Source organism: Mobula hypostoma, chromosome 11, assembly GCF_963921235.1.
Source record: "Mobula hypostoma chromosome 11, sMobHyp1.1, whole genome shotgun sequence".
Lineage (NCBI taxonomy): Eukaryota > Metazoa > Chordata > Chondrichthyes > Myliobatiformes > Myliobatidae > Mobula > Mobula hypostoma.
The window spans coordinates 54,097,958-54,112,750 of NC_086107.1; the positions used below are offsets into that span (position 1 = coordinate 54,097,958).

General features: G+C 39.5%; 1 protein-coding gene across 2 annotated transcripts in view; it reads right to left on the reverse strand.

Moving 5' to 3' along the window:
* The window catches only part of tmem138 (transmembrane protein 138), a 31,398-nt gene that overhangs the window by 3,964 nt on the left and 12,641 nt on the right, over positions 1–14,793 (reverse strand). For both annotated transcript variants that reach the window (XM_063062076.1, XM_063062075.1), the window contains exons 3-4: positions 13,343–13,514; positions 9,117–9,192 (exon numbers count right to left, since the gene is read on the reverse strand). In XM_063062076.1, the coding sequence (XP_062918146.1) occupies positions 9,117–9,192; positions 13,343–13,514 (248 nt within the window). The remainder of the gene's footprint in view (positions 1–9,116; positions 9,193–13,342; positions 13,515–14,793) is intronic.

Sequence of the window (14,793 nt, forward strand, 5' to 3'; positions counted from 1 at the left end):
CTGCTACTCTGCCTCTCACATGGCATTGAGTGCAAGGTTGTTGCTGCAACTCTACCGAACCAGCTGATCTATCTCACTCCTGTACGCCTCCTTGTCACCGTCTGAAATTCTGCCAACAGTAGCTGTATGATCAGTAAATTTAATAGAAGTCATTTGAGCTGTGCCTAGCCACACAGTTGAAACAGAGAAGAGCAATGGGCTAAGCATAGATCCCTGAGTACATCAGTGTTGACTGTCAGCGACTGTCAGTGTGGTCTCCCAGTGACAACGTCAAGGATCCAGTCGCAGAGGGAGATACAGAGATCCAGATTTTGGAGCTTGTTGATAGAAAGGGGCATCTTTGTGTCGAATGCTGCGCTGTAATTAATAAACAGCAGCCTACGTAAGTATTACTATTATCCAGGTGATCCAAGGCCGAGTAGAGAGCCTTTGAGATTGCATCCGCTGTTGACCTATTGCAGCAATAGGCCTATTGTAGCGAGCCCAGGTCCTTGCTTAGTTAAGAGTTGATTACAGCCATGACCAGCCTCTCAAGGCACTTCATAACAGGACATGTGAGTGCCACTGGGCGATAGTTGTTGAGGCAGCTCGCCCTGCTCTTCTTAGGCACTGGTATAATTGTCACCCTTTTGAAGCAGGTGGGAACCTCTGACTGCGGCAGTGAGAGATTGAAAACATTCTTGAACAATCTCACAAGTTGGTTGGCACAAACTTTCATTGCCCTACCAGGTACACCATCAGGGCCTGACATCTTGCAAGGGTTTACCCTCTTGAAAGACATTCTGGTGTCAGCTTCCAAGACTGTGATCACAGTGTTACCAGATGCTGCAAGGATTCACACGCTTTCTTTCAAAGTGTGCAGAAAAGGTGTTGAGCTCATTTGGGAGAGAATCATCACTGCCATTCAAGTTAGGTTTAGTTTTGTAAGAAGTAATGCCCAGCAAACCCTGTTAAAGCTGACATGCATCCAATTCCATCTTTAACTTCAATCAGAATTGTTCTTTAACTCTTAAAATAGCCTCCTGTGGGTCTACCTGGAATTCTTGTATTGTTCTGGATAACCGGCCTTGAATGCCACAGATGTAGCCCACAGCAACTACGAATCCCCTGGTTCATCTATGGCTTTTGGTTTGAGTGTTTTCAGTATGTTCTCGAAGGTACACACTCATACACACAGGTCTTGATGAAATTGGTGACAACTGTGGCATATTCATTCAGATTCAAAGATGAATCACTGCATATTGTCCAATCCTCTGAATCAAAGTCATTGCACTGTAAGTACTCCTCTGCCTCCCTTGACCATACCTTCTTGGTCCTCACCACTGGTGCTGCAGTTTTTGGTCTCTGCCTATATGCTGGGAATGGAAGTACAGCCAGGGCTGTCCAAAGTGTGGGCATGGGATGACACGGTAAACATTCTTTATGGTGGTATAACAGTGGTCAAGTGTGTTGGTGGTACTTGTTCAGAGATTTCTTCATTGAAATTCCCTGCAATGATAGGGAAAGTATCAGGGTGTGCTGCTTCGTGTCTGCTAATTACCCTCTGGTAATCTGTCCCTCTGGTACAGTAATCTTGCTCTGAGGTCTTCAATTTTATTTTCCAGAGACTGTACATTCATCAGCAGGATAGTCAGGAGTGGGGTCTGAAGCCTGTTTCAAACGTACCAGTAGACAGGCTTGGCTTCCGAGCTTCTGGTTTCTTAAAGGGGAACTGCATTCACGAGCTGAGTCTCCAGTCCAGGATCTGGCAGTCTTGAGTATCTATAGATATCTTAAACATTTAAAAAGTACCTACTGTGAAGACTGTGAATTTTAGCTGTAGTAGTCCTACATGGGACTATTTGATAATTTCCATCAGAGCTGCATGCCACTTACTGGCACCATCTTGAGAAAAAGGACTTTACCTATATGGATCTCGGGAAAGCACTTCACAAGTTCCTCATGGTAGTCTAGTTCAGAGGATCCACAATGAGTTGGTAAGTCAAATACAAAATTATTTTTGTCATGAAAGACAGAGGAAACTGAGATCTGTGATCAATGGTATTTCATAAGTATCAAAACAGGGACCTCAATTGTTTGTAAGTGATTTGCACAAAAATATAGGTTGTCTGATTAGTAAGTTTGTCAATGATATAACAGTTGGTGAAGTTGTGAATAGTGAGAAAGATTGTCAAAAGATACAGCGAGATATAAAACTTTAGGTGGTGAAATAGCAGATGAAGTTTAACACAGACAAGTATGAGGTTTGGGAGAAAGTATATAGTAAATGGCAGTACCTCAAAGAGCTTTGATGTATAGAGTGACCTTGAGGTACAAGCCTACAACCTCCTGAAAGTGGTAACACAAGTGGATGGGGTGATAATTTCACTGATCAGGGCACTGAGAAACTGGTATGTCATGCTACAGCTGTATAAAACTTTGGTTAAGTCATTTTCGAAGTAATCCATGCTGTTCTTGTTGCCACACTATAGAAAGGATGTTGAGACTTTGGGAAGAGTAGTGAAGAGTTACACCTACAGTACATGGATTAATTATTAGGGGAGGTGGGATAAACTTGGATTGTTTTCATAAAGCATGGCAGGCTGAGGAGTGATCAGTTAGAAGTATATAAAATTATGAGACAGAGGTATGGTAAGTAATCAGAATCTTTTTCCAGGGTGGAAATATTAATACTGGAGGGCATAGGTTTAAAGTGAAAGGGGGAAAGTTTAAGGAGATGAGGCAAGATATTTTCTTTTTAAATTCTATACGCAAAGTGGTAGGTGCCTGGAATATATTGCCAAAGCAGATGATAGAAGCAGATACAGTAGCAAAGTATAAGAGACAGTTAGAAGAGAATAGAAGGATAAATGGAATTAGTTAGATTGCCTTCATGGTGGACATGGATAAGTTGGGCTGAAGGACCTGTTCTTGTGCTCTGCTGTTCTATCTTCTATGTTTAATTTTAAACCATTGGTAATTCTCTTCAGTTATGACAAAGTATGGCCCAACTGAAGACAGGAAGTTGGAGACAGAAAAAATAAACATTACTATGACTGAAGTTATCCAGGAGTGCTGAGGCCTAGGAAATCACTGGGACTTTAATGAAATTCAGAAAGATGTTAAATGCAGTTAAACTATAATTCATTTCCACAAACAAATTATACATCATAAGCAATCCATTCTAAAAGCAATCAAACCAGAAAATATATTACTGGCAGATGACAGTTCAAGATTGTGTAAAATGTAATTTAAAGATTGAAAACAGTTTCCTCCACTCCATAAATTTCATCACTCTTTGCAATTGATCACCTCACTCAATTACCCATTCTTGTTTGTAAGTTTGTGACTCTCTGCCAACATCTGTAACCAAGTCCAGTCCTGTCAGCATTATATGTCCATTTATGGATGGGAATAAATTAATTTTGAGATAAATTAAGCCTGCAATACTTTTCTTGACCAAGGGGCAGAGGACCCTAATGTGGCATCATTATAAACATCCCAGCTGGGATTAGTTAATAACAAAGCAGAAATTAAAATCAATTAAAGACAAAAGAACTACAGATACTGGAAATCTGAAATAAAAACAGAATTTACTGAAAAAGCTCATCATGTCAGACAACATATGTGAAAAGAAAAGCAGTTAACATTCAAGTTGAATGTCCTTCATCAGAAATACAAGAGATTCTGCAGATGCTGGAAACCCAGACCAACAGACACAAATTGCTTCAGGGAAAGAATCAAAATCAGTTCTGATGAAGGATCAACACACACAAAGTGTTGTGCGAACTCAGCAAGTCAGGCAGCATCTTTGGAGAAGAATAAACAGTTAATGTTTTGGGTTGAGACACTTCATCAGGGCTGGAAAGGAATGGGAAAGAAGCCAGAATAAGAAGGTGGGGGGAGCGGAAGGTGTGCCAGCTGGCAGGTGAGGGGGAAGGTGATGAAGTAAGAAGTTGAGGTAACTGGTGAAAGAGGCTGAAGAAGGAGGAATCTAACAGGAAAGGACAGTGTAAATATACACACACTTACTGTAATCTTAGTTTTTGTTATGTATTGCAATGTACTGCTGTTGCATAACAACAAATTTCACAATGTATGCCAGTGATATTAAATCTGATATGTCCACCTTGTTCAAAGAACTTTTCCTTCTACTACCATCAATGCTGCGCTCACCCACATCTACTTGTGATCCTATTACTAAGCATATCTTTCCCTGCCCCCACCACTCTCCACTTCTCGCATGAATCACTCTCTATGTGACTCCGTTTCACTCATCTCTCCCTACTGATCTCCCTGCACTTATCCCTGCAAGCGGGAAAGATCAACTTTATTTGCCATATATATTTTCATGTCTTAGGAAATTGCTGTGGTGTGTTGGCACTACATGTTGACAAGTGCTATACATCTCCTCGTTCACCACCATTCAGGGCCCAGACAGTCCTTCCAAGTCAGGTGACACTTGACCTGCATGTCTGACAGGGTCATCTACTGTACCCAGTTTTCCTGGTGTGACCTTCTCTACCTCGGTGAGACCTGGTGTAAACTGGAGGACCACTTCATCAAGCATCTTTCCTCTGTCCAACACAAAAGGCAGGATTTCCTGGAGGCTGCCATTTAAATTCAACTTCTCATTCCAACATATCGGTCCATGGCTTCTTCTACTGTCAAAATGAGGCCACGCTCAGAGGAACAACATTTCATATTCCGTCTGGGTAGCCTCCAACCTGATAGCATAAACATTGATTTCACTAACTTCCAGTAATTTCTTCCCCCTCCCCTTCTCTCTTTGTCTATTCCCCAATCTGGCTCCACTCTTCACCTTTCTCTTCTCCTCAACTGCCCAACACATCCCTCTTGTGCCCCTCTTCCTTCCCTTTATCCCATGGTCGACTGTCCTCTCCTATCAGATTCCTTCTTCTTCAGCCCTTCATTCCTTCCACCAATCACCTCCCAGCTTCTTACTTCATCCCCTCTCATCTGATTTCACTTACCAGGAGGTACTCCTTCCTCTCCCCTCACCTTGTTATTCAGGCTTCCTCCCATGATGAAGGATCTTGGCCTGAAATGTTTACTATTTATCACTCTCCACAGATGCTACCTGATCTGAGTTCATCCAGCATCTTGTGTGTGCTCATCAGAACCAGTTTTGATCTTTTCCTTGACGCTCTTCTTTAGGTCAACTGAAATGTTAATTATATCTCTTTCCTCAGTTGCTGCTTGACTTGCTAAGTTATTCTAGCACATTCAGTTTTAATTTCCGAAATTAAAGTTAGAATCTTTTGTGTGTATAGCTCACTATTTGTTAGATATTAGAAGTTGATTTTAATTCCATTAACATTCAAAAACAATCCTTAATTATTTCAATTATTTATAAAGTGTTTCCTAATATTGAGGAATGTTGTGTAGTAACAGCATGGAAAGAGACCATTTGGCCCTACTCACCCTTGCTAACCAAGGTTTTCTTCCTAAGCTAGTCCTGTTTGACTGAAAGTGACCATATACATTACCTCTAAACATTTCCTATCTCTGTTTCTGTCCAAATGCCTTTTAAATTCTAGTGGTTACTTGAATTAATAAAAAGTAGTAACTTTGATAAGTTATTTTTTCTTCCCAGCTTTGGTTCACATTTGCCAAGATTGTGATGTTTGCGACAAGTCTTCCTTTCCCCCTGCAAGTGTTCCAAATTGTTCACACCAGCAGAACCTCCAGAGCAGTTCTCTACTGGAAATCTGGATCCCAGCACTTTGGTATAGCCAAAGAAAAAGGAATGGACCAAAGACACGGTCTTACATTTTTCATGATTGAATAACTTAAATCCATGGATCCAAATATGTGGATCTGATTTCCAGTTTTAAACAAAGTTGATATATACCAGGAATTTCAGCAGGCTTTTCAGAATAGCTTGTGGTTGAGCCCACTAGGGGATCAGATATTCTGGATTGGGTATTGTGTTATGAACTGGACTTGATTAGGGAGCTGACGGTAAAGGAACCTTTAGGAGACAGTGATCAGAGTATGATAGAATTCACCCAGCAATTTGAGAGGAACAGGCTAAAATCAGATGTATCAGTATTACAGTGGAGTAAAGGGAATTACAGAGGCATGGGAAATGAGCTGGCCAAAGTTGATTGGAAGGGGACACTCGCAGGGATTATGGCAGAACAGCAATGACTGGGGTTTCTAGGAGCAATTCGGAAGGCGCAGGATATATACATTGCAAAGTAGTAGTATTCTAAAGGCAGAATGACACAACTGTGAATGACAATGGAAATCAAAGCCATCATAAAAGCAAAGGAGGGGGCATATAATAGAGCAAAAATTAGTGGGAAGTTAGAGGATTTGGAAACTTCTAAAAACCAACAGAAGGCAACTGAAAAAGACATAACTTGAAGAAAAGATGGAATATGAAAGTAAGAAAGCCAACAATATCAAAGAGGATACCAAAAGTTTTTTTAGTTATATAAAGAGTAAAAGGCGAGAGAAGATATTGGACCGCTGGAAAATGACGCTAGAGAAGTAGTAATGGGGGACAAGAAAATGGTGGGCAAACTGAACTGAATAAGTACTTTGCATCAGTCCATGGAAGACACGAGCAGTAAGCTGGAAGTTTGAGTGGTCAGGGGCAAAAGTGAGTGCGGTTGCTATTACTACGGAGAAAGTACTTGGGAAACTGAAAGGTCTGAAGATAAATAAGTCACCTGAACCAGATGGACTAAATCCCAGGGAACGAGGTAGCTGAAGGGATTATGGAAGCATTAGTAATGATCTTTCAAGAATCACTAGATTCTGGTATGGTTCCAGAGGACTGGAAAATTGCAAATGTCACTCCACTTTTCAAGGGAAGGAGCAGAAGAAAGGAAATTATAGGCCAGTTAGCCTCACTTCAGTGGTTGGAAAGATATTGGAGTCGTTGTTAAGGATGAGGTTTCAGGGTATTTGGAGGCACATGATAAAATAGGCCAAAGTCAGCATGGTTTCCTTAAGGGAAAATCTTGCCTGACAAATCTGGTAGAATTCTTTGGGGAAGTAACAAACAGGATAAATAAATGTGAATTGGTGGATATTGTACACTTGGATTTTCAGAAGACCTTTGATAAGGTGCTGCACCTGAGGTTGCTTAACAAGATAGGAGCCCATGGTATTACAGGAAAAATACTAGCATGGATAGAGAATTGGCTGATTGGCAGGAGGGAAGAGAGGGAATAAAGGGAGCCTTTTTTGATTAGTTGCCAGTGACTAGTGGTGCTTTGCAGGGGTCTGTGTTGGGACCGATTCTTTTTACATTGTATGTCAATGATTAGGACGAAAGAATTGATGGCTTCATGGCCAAGTTTGCCAATGATATGAAGATGGGTGGAAAGGCAGGTGGTGCTGAGGAAGCAGGAACCCTACAGAAGAACTTGGACATATTAGGAAAATGGGCAAAGTAGTGGCAGATGGAATAAAGTATCGGGATGTATATGGTCATGCTCTATGATAGAAGGAATAAAAGCATAATCTATTTTCTAAACAGGGAGAAAATTCAAAAAGTCAAATTGCAAAAGGATTTGGGAGTCCTTGTGCAGGATTCCCTAAAGGTTAATTTGCAGGTTGAGTTGGTTGTGAAGAAAGCAAATACAATGTTAATATTAATTTTGAGAGGGCTAGAATATAGAAGTAAGGACGTAATGCTAAGGCTTTATAAGGGACTGGTGAGGCCTCATTTGTAGTATTGTGAGCAGTTTTCAGCCCCTTATCTAAGAATAGATGTGCTAAGCGATTGATGGCTCTGGGCCTTTAATTGCTGGAATTTAAATGAGGAGCCCAAAACTGATCTCATTGAAACCTATCAAATGTTGGACGGCCTAGTCAGAATGGATGTGGAGATGACGTTTCCCCATAGTGGGGAGTCTAGGACCAGAGGGCATAGCCTCAGCATAGAGGGATGTCCATTTAGAATGGAAGAATTTCTTTAGCCAGAGGGTAGTTAATCTGTGGAATTTGTTGCCGCAGGTGGCTGTGCAAGCCAGGTCACTGGGTGTATTTAAGGCAGAGATTGATTAGGTTCTTGATTAGTTAGGGCATGAGAGATTACAAGGAAAAGGAAGGAGATTGGAGTTGAGAGAGAAATGGATCAGCCATGAAGAAATGGTGGAGCAGGCCTGATGGACCAAATCGCTTAGTTCTACTCCTATGTCTTATGGTCTTATAAGATACCAGAGAAAAGTTTGACATTCTGATATATCCTGTAAAACTATCTAGATTCTAATATGTTTAATTTTGTTTTCAAAATTCTAAAACACACATTCAATGCAGATAAATCAGTCATACAGCAAGATGCATGTATAAACCCTTCATTAATAAAAGTGGTTTCTTCAAAGCTCAGCTGCAATCAAAAAAAATTAGGAAGGTCATTCTATCATCACTCCAAAATAAGCCCCAATGGCTATCCTCTGAGAGCTGGCACACTTTTCAATCCTGGATGCTTATTAAGACATTCAGACAACTTTGGAAAACAATAATAGCTTTATTTTCTTTATTCATTTGCAATGTAAAGTTCCAGATGCAGAGCAAAAGCTGAATTTCTACCTTTTGCATAAGAACATTTTATTAAGCTGATATGAAAAGTGATGGTTTCAGACATTTTCTTACTTCCAACATAAATCATATGGTCTCAGCCTCAGTACTCCTGCACTTTCCGAGATCATGAAACCAAAAAGCGACATGACACACGAGGAGGATTAATCTTGAATTTCACTTGTGCATTTCTCGCTGAATTTACCCTGTCCAAACTACAGTCCTATTTATCTGCAACTACGTGCAGTTCACATCAGATCTTTTCAATTTAGTGTAACAGGGTAGAGTTGTGAATCTAATCTTATGATCTCAAAAGTAAATCCTGATCAATGCCATTGGAAATCTTTAGGCAGCTGTGCTCTTGATTTTATTTACTAATCAATAATCCCATAAAAGTAACCAAGTGTGTGGACACTTGCTAAGATTTAACAATGATATCCCTGGATGCTCGTAGTGCTTTAATATATGATCAGTGTAAAGAATCCTACCTCAGCAAAAGACAATACAGTGTCAAATAAGAAGTTTTTAAAAATAGGTAGCCTTGACAACATTACAAAGATTGCTGACAGCTCTCTTACCAAACCGTTGGAAGACAAAAAATGCCTGAAGCCAATTTGTCCACACAAACTTGTACTGGTCTTGCCACCGCAGATTCTGTTGGAAATAAAAATTAATGTAGGTGAATAAGATTAAGTGGCTGAAGGAAATAATTATAGCAACATACACAATCATTTTCAGCAACGTGCAAACAGATTTAGAAGTGCCTTTAACATGACACCTGTGCATCACCTAATAAGATTATCTGTCTAAGACAGCCAAATCCCTTTGACCTTCTTTTTCATCCCAGACGTATGTAACTAAGAACGTGAACACTGCCAACACTTGAGGTTTGCAGATTGAGTCTACGTACAACGTTCCTGAATTATTTTGAAGTTTAAAAGAAAGTTTACTATGAACTAAAACCTGCAGCTCATGCAAGGCAGCTTTGACACAGGATGCCCAGAATCTAGTTATCATTCTATGATGATTCTGGAAATTTATAGTTATCAACCACATAGTCCCAAAGAGTATTTCAAGTCAGATGAACCAGAACGTGTTGAATAGTCTAATAAACTAAAAAATGTTCTATGTAGCAAGTTACTGAATTGTCAAATATGGATGAGCAATAACCTGTACTCCCTTGATTCTTGTGCTCCATTTTCCATTCCCAGACTTTTCTTGCTACCTTGTTCCATCTTTGCTTCTCATGTATTCAAAATCTGACACATTTTTAATTAAGGATCTGATCTGGAGGCATATGACAAGATAGGCAGAACTCAGCATGGATTCCTTAAAGGAAAATCCTGCCTGACAAACCTATTACAATTTTTTGAGGAAATTACCAGTAGGCTAGACAAGGGAGATGCAGTGGATGTTGTATATTTGGATTTTCAGAAGGCGTTTGACAAGGTGCCACACATGAGGCTACTTAACAAGATAAGAGCCCATGGAATTACGGGAAAGTTACATACGTGGATAGAGCGTTGGCTGATTGGCAGGAAACAGAGAGTGGGAATAAAGGGATCCTATTCTGGTTGGCTGCCGGTTACCAGTGGTGTTCCACAGGGATCAGTGTTGGGGCCGCTTCTTTTTACATTGTACATCAACGATCTGGATTATGGAATAGATGGCTTGTGACAATACGAAGATAGGTGGAGGGGCCGGTAGTGCTGAGGAAACGGACAGGCTGCAGAGAGACTTGGATAGATTGGAAAAATGGGCAGAGAAGTGGCAAATGAAGTACAATGTTGGAAAGTGTATGGTTATGCACTTTGGCAGAAAAAATAAACGGGCAGACTATTATTTAAATAGGGAAAGAATGCAAAGTTCTGAGATGCAATGGGACTTGGGAGTCCTTGTACAGGATTCCCTTAAAGTTAACCTCCAGGTTGAGTCAGTAGTGAAGAAGGTGAATGCAATGTTGGCATTCATTTCTAGAGGAATAGAGTATAGGAGCAGGGATGTGATGTTGAGGCTCTATAAGGCGCTAGTGAGACCTCACTTGGAGTACTGTGGGCAGTTTTGGTCTCCTTATTTAAGAAAGGATGTGCTGACGTTGGAGAGGGTACAGAGAAGATTCACGAGAATGATTCTGGGAATGAGAGGGTTAACATATGAGGAACGTTTGTCTGCTCTTGGACTGTATTCCTTGGAGTTTAGAAGAATGAGGGGAGACATCATAGAAACATTTTGAATGTTAAAAGGCATGGACAGAGTGGATGTGGCAAAGTTGTTTCCCATGATGGGGGAGTCTAGTACGAGAGGGCATGACTTCAGGATTGAAGGGCGCCCTTTCAGAACAGAAATGCGAAGAAATTTTTTTTAGTCAGAGGGTGGTGAATCTATGGAATTTGTTGCCACGGGCAGCAGTGAAGGCCAAGTCATTGGGCGTATTTAAGGCAGAGATTGATAAGTATCTGAGTAGCCAGGGCATCAAAGGTTATGGTGAGAAGGCGGAGCAGTGGGACTAAATAGGATAAAATGGATCAGCTCATGATAAAATGACGGAGCAGACTCGATGGGCCGAATGGCCTACTTCTGCTCCTTTGTCTTATGGTCTTAAGTATTTCCCCCATTCATTACTTAGCATGTTGGATAAGATTAAAATGTAATTTTTAAGAGTTGGGTAAAGGGTGGGGGGTGGTGTTGGCTGCTTTTGGAAAGAACTGTAGGGAAGTGAGACTAAATAAACCTAGAGTACAGACTTGATCAGTCAAAAGGGAATAGATCGAATGACATCCTGTATTCAACCATTGGATGATTCAACAACTTTATCCTGAGCTTTGTTTCCTTATCACAGCCATTGTAAGTTATAATGTGAAGACATTGTACCTTCATTATTCTATCCAAAGCAACATCAAGAGATCCCACAACTCTAAACCAAGAGGTTAGTAAAGGCATCCGTTAGTCTTGCGAGACCATGGACCTGCACCTGGAAAGTCTTCACTCTCCAGGGCGCAGGCCTGGGCAAGGTTGTATGGAAGACCAGCAGTTGCCCATGCTGCAAGCCTCCCCTCTCCATGACACCAATGTTGTCCAAGGGAAGGGCATTAGGACCCATACAGCTTGGCACCAGTGTCGTCACAGAGCAATGTGTGATTAAGTGCCTTGCTCAAGGACACAATACGTTCCCTCGGCTGGGGCTCGAACTCACGACCTTCAGGTCACTAGTGCAATGCCTTAACCACTTGGCCATGTGCTAATAAACTGCATAAGCAGTTATGTTATTATCATTACTGTGTGCACCTTGACCTATTTTATTGGAACAAATGCACAGTCGCTAGATTTCTCCGAATTTTCCTTTCTTCTTCCCAAACATCCTACACATTTATCCTCTTTTCACTATCTTAAGATATCATAATGAAAGTGAGTGGAAGAATCACCATTCACACTTCACAATGAATTCATTCTTCCATCCTTAAGTTTTAAAACCATGCCAATAGTTATATGATTTTTCATAATATGCTATATGTTTTTTTTCCTTCCTGTGACATACTCTTTTCAACTTTGTTGATGTCCTATACTAAGAGCTCCAGTAAATTGTAAAATTTTCTCAATAAATTAAATAGTTTCCCTATTAGTTTAGCAAGAATATATTTAATAATTGAAACATGCAGAGCCACAGCAATGGACAGTTAGCAGCATTGTCAATGGTTGGGAAATATAAAATGAATCACTGCTTCTACTTAAAACTGCCATTTGTGCTGGAGTGCAATTGAGACAATATTAAGTATGATGATAATCTCCTACATGACAATAATCAGTTGATGTTCATTACATAAAATCCCATGTGAACAAAAGAATAATCAGGAAAGACTCAAGAATCTGTAACCTATCAAGAAGTTGGCATATAGAGTGGTTAGAAAATTGACTGAAAATATATTATTGCCGCAACACTTTCAACCTGAGATACGCCTTGTATAAACAGAAGCATGCACATAGGGGAAAGAACAAAAATAATCTTAACATACATGTAGTAAAAAACAGAAATATCTCTATGGAATTAATAATACTGTAATGGACTACTTGTCCCAACCAGTCCGCATTAGCTTTTAGCCACCACGTTGCTATAATTTGCAGATTGGGATATAGAACAGGAGTACACCTTGTTTTGTCCTTTAACCACAGCTAAGAATTTTACCTTTTCTTTTCTATTCTGACTCTTACGTCAGCTTCATAATGTATTAAGAGACATGTGTATTCCCACATTTTCTGACCAGACATCTGCATAAGCATATGTACGTTTTAGGAGTTAATGAATCTTTTTTCTGTCAGGGACGGTGAGGGCAAAGAATCACAATCATTGAAATCACCCAAGTAATCACAAACCAATATTTTTCCAGTAGATGTTGGCGTACAAGTTTTCTTATAAAGCTTTTTGATTTGAATCCTCTCCTAGGTTGGCCAGTGGTGTAGAGGAATCAGCACCAGACTTCGAGGCAAATGCTCGAGTTCCAATCCAGCCAGCTCCTTGCACACCTTCCATGCTGGGTTGAGTGTCAAGCTAGCAACTCGGCCTCGTAAAAAACAATCAAATACTACGAAAACAGAAAAAATGCCACCTGATGCACCACAAGGGGTGAAAAGGAACAACAATCCTTTATAATGACCAAAATATTTCATATTCACCCTTGTCTCAGACTCCTTCCTTGATATAAAACCTAAATATATTACATTACTCTAATCACTTCTCTTCAAAAAGTATAGGAATATAGCAACTTAATACACAAAAAAGTCTCACTTAATTCCCATGCAGCTTACGCACCTCAATCCAAACATGAAAGCTGACACTCAGAATAAAGTAAATCCCAGAGACAATAATGGTTCCTGTAAATCTGTGAATCAATAATTTGACCAACCCTGCTTGAAAGACAAATGTGTTGAAAAACATAAGGAAGATGATGATGATATTAAAGAGAATTCCAATGTCTTGTATTCTGAAAAGAGAAAAAAAACTGTTAGATTTTCAATCGTTTTTAACAATTGCACTAAAATAATGACAAAAGAAATTGCAACTGAAATAAAAACATTTTGCATTTTACTTTCTCTTTCAATATTTTTATTGATTTTGATTTCTATATATAGAATACAGAGTTCAAGAGAATACATATTATAAAACAAAAAAAATATATAATTATACCAGATACAGTATATTGAATCATGTTAACAAACTCCTTACTCTGTATTCATATGGATTAGATTGGTTTGTATATTAGAATATAAACAATTTTATTAAGAAAAAAAATCTACACCCACTACCAAAGCCGAAGCTGTCTGGGAAAAGAAACTTATCAGATAATAAAATATACTATTAATCAACTTCTGTACTTTAACAAGAAGTCATTTTTAAAGCACTACTCATAAATGTGCTTCACAGCTGATGACATTTTGATGAATGTAGTCATCATTGTAATTCAGAGTATGTGGCAGTCAATTTGTGTGCAGCAAACTCTTACAAAAAACAATATTAACCAGATTATCTCCTTAGGGTAATGTTAATTAAGAGATAAATATTTTCTAATCATGAGAGTTGAATCAACTCACAGGAAACTAATGGATTCCAACTCCATAACAGTGTAAGCAATTCTGATTCATAGAGCCTTTTGAAATGTGGAAGAAGAGGGGAGCAAAAAATACTGTTTTAAGTTAGTATGACTTTTATTTTTAAAAAATATTTCTCATCAGGTTTTCACAAAATAGCAGTTTGACCCTGCCTAAATTATTTAATTTTTCTGGGATCGTAAGACTAACAGACCTTCAATTTCTGCAGTTGACCGAATCTATCACTTAAAGGCTGTCACAAGGCCACTTTACAAAAACATAGCTGAAGGGCTATGGAACCAAAGGGGAGGTCACTATCAGACAAGAATATGGATGACAACATAAAGAAATTCTACATATATTTTAATTTTAAACTTGTTTCTTCACAGAGTTGGGAAACAAACTGCAATTTTCATTTATGGCTTGAAATTCTATTGTAAGGATGCTACTTCACCAGATTTGCAACATTAAGGTAGTGGAGGGACAGGTAAGTGTGGAGAAAGCAGGACTTAGACAGTTGGGGAAATGGGCAAAGAAGTGGCAGATGTAGAGAAGTGCATGGTCATGCTTTATGGCAGAAGAAATAGTGATGTGGACTATTTTCTAAATGAAGAGAAAATTCAAAAATCAGATGCAGAGGGGACTTGGGAGTCCTCCTGCACGATTCCCTAAAGA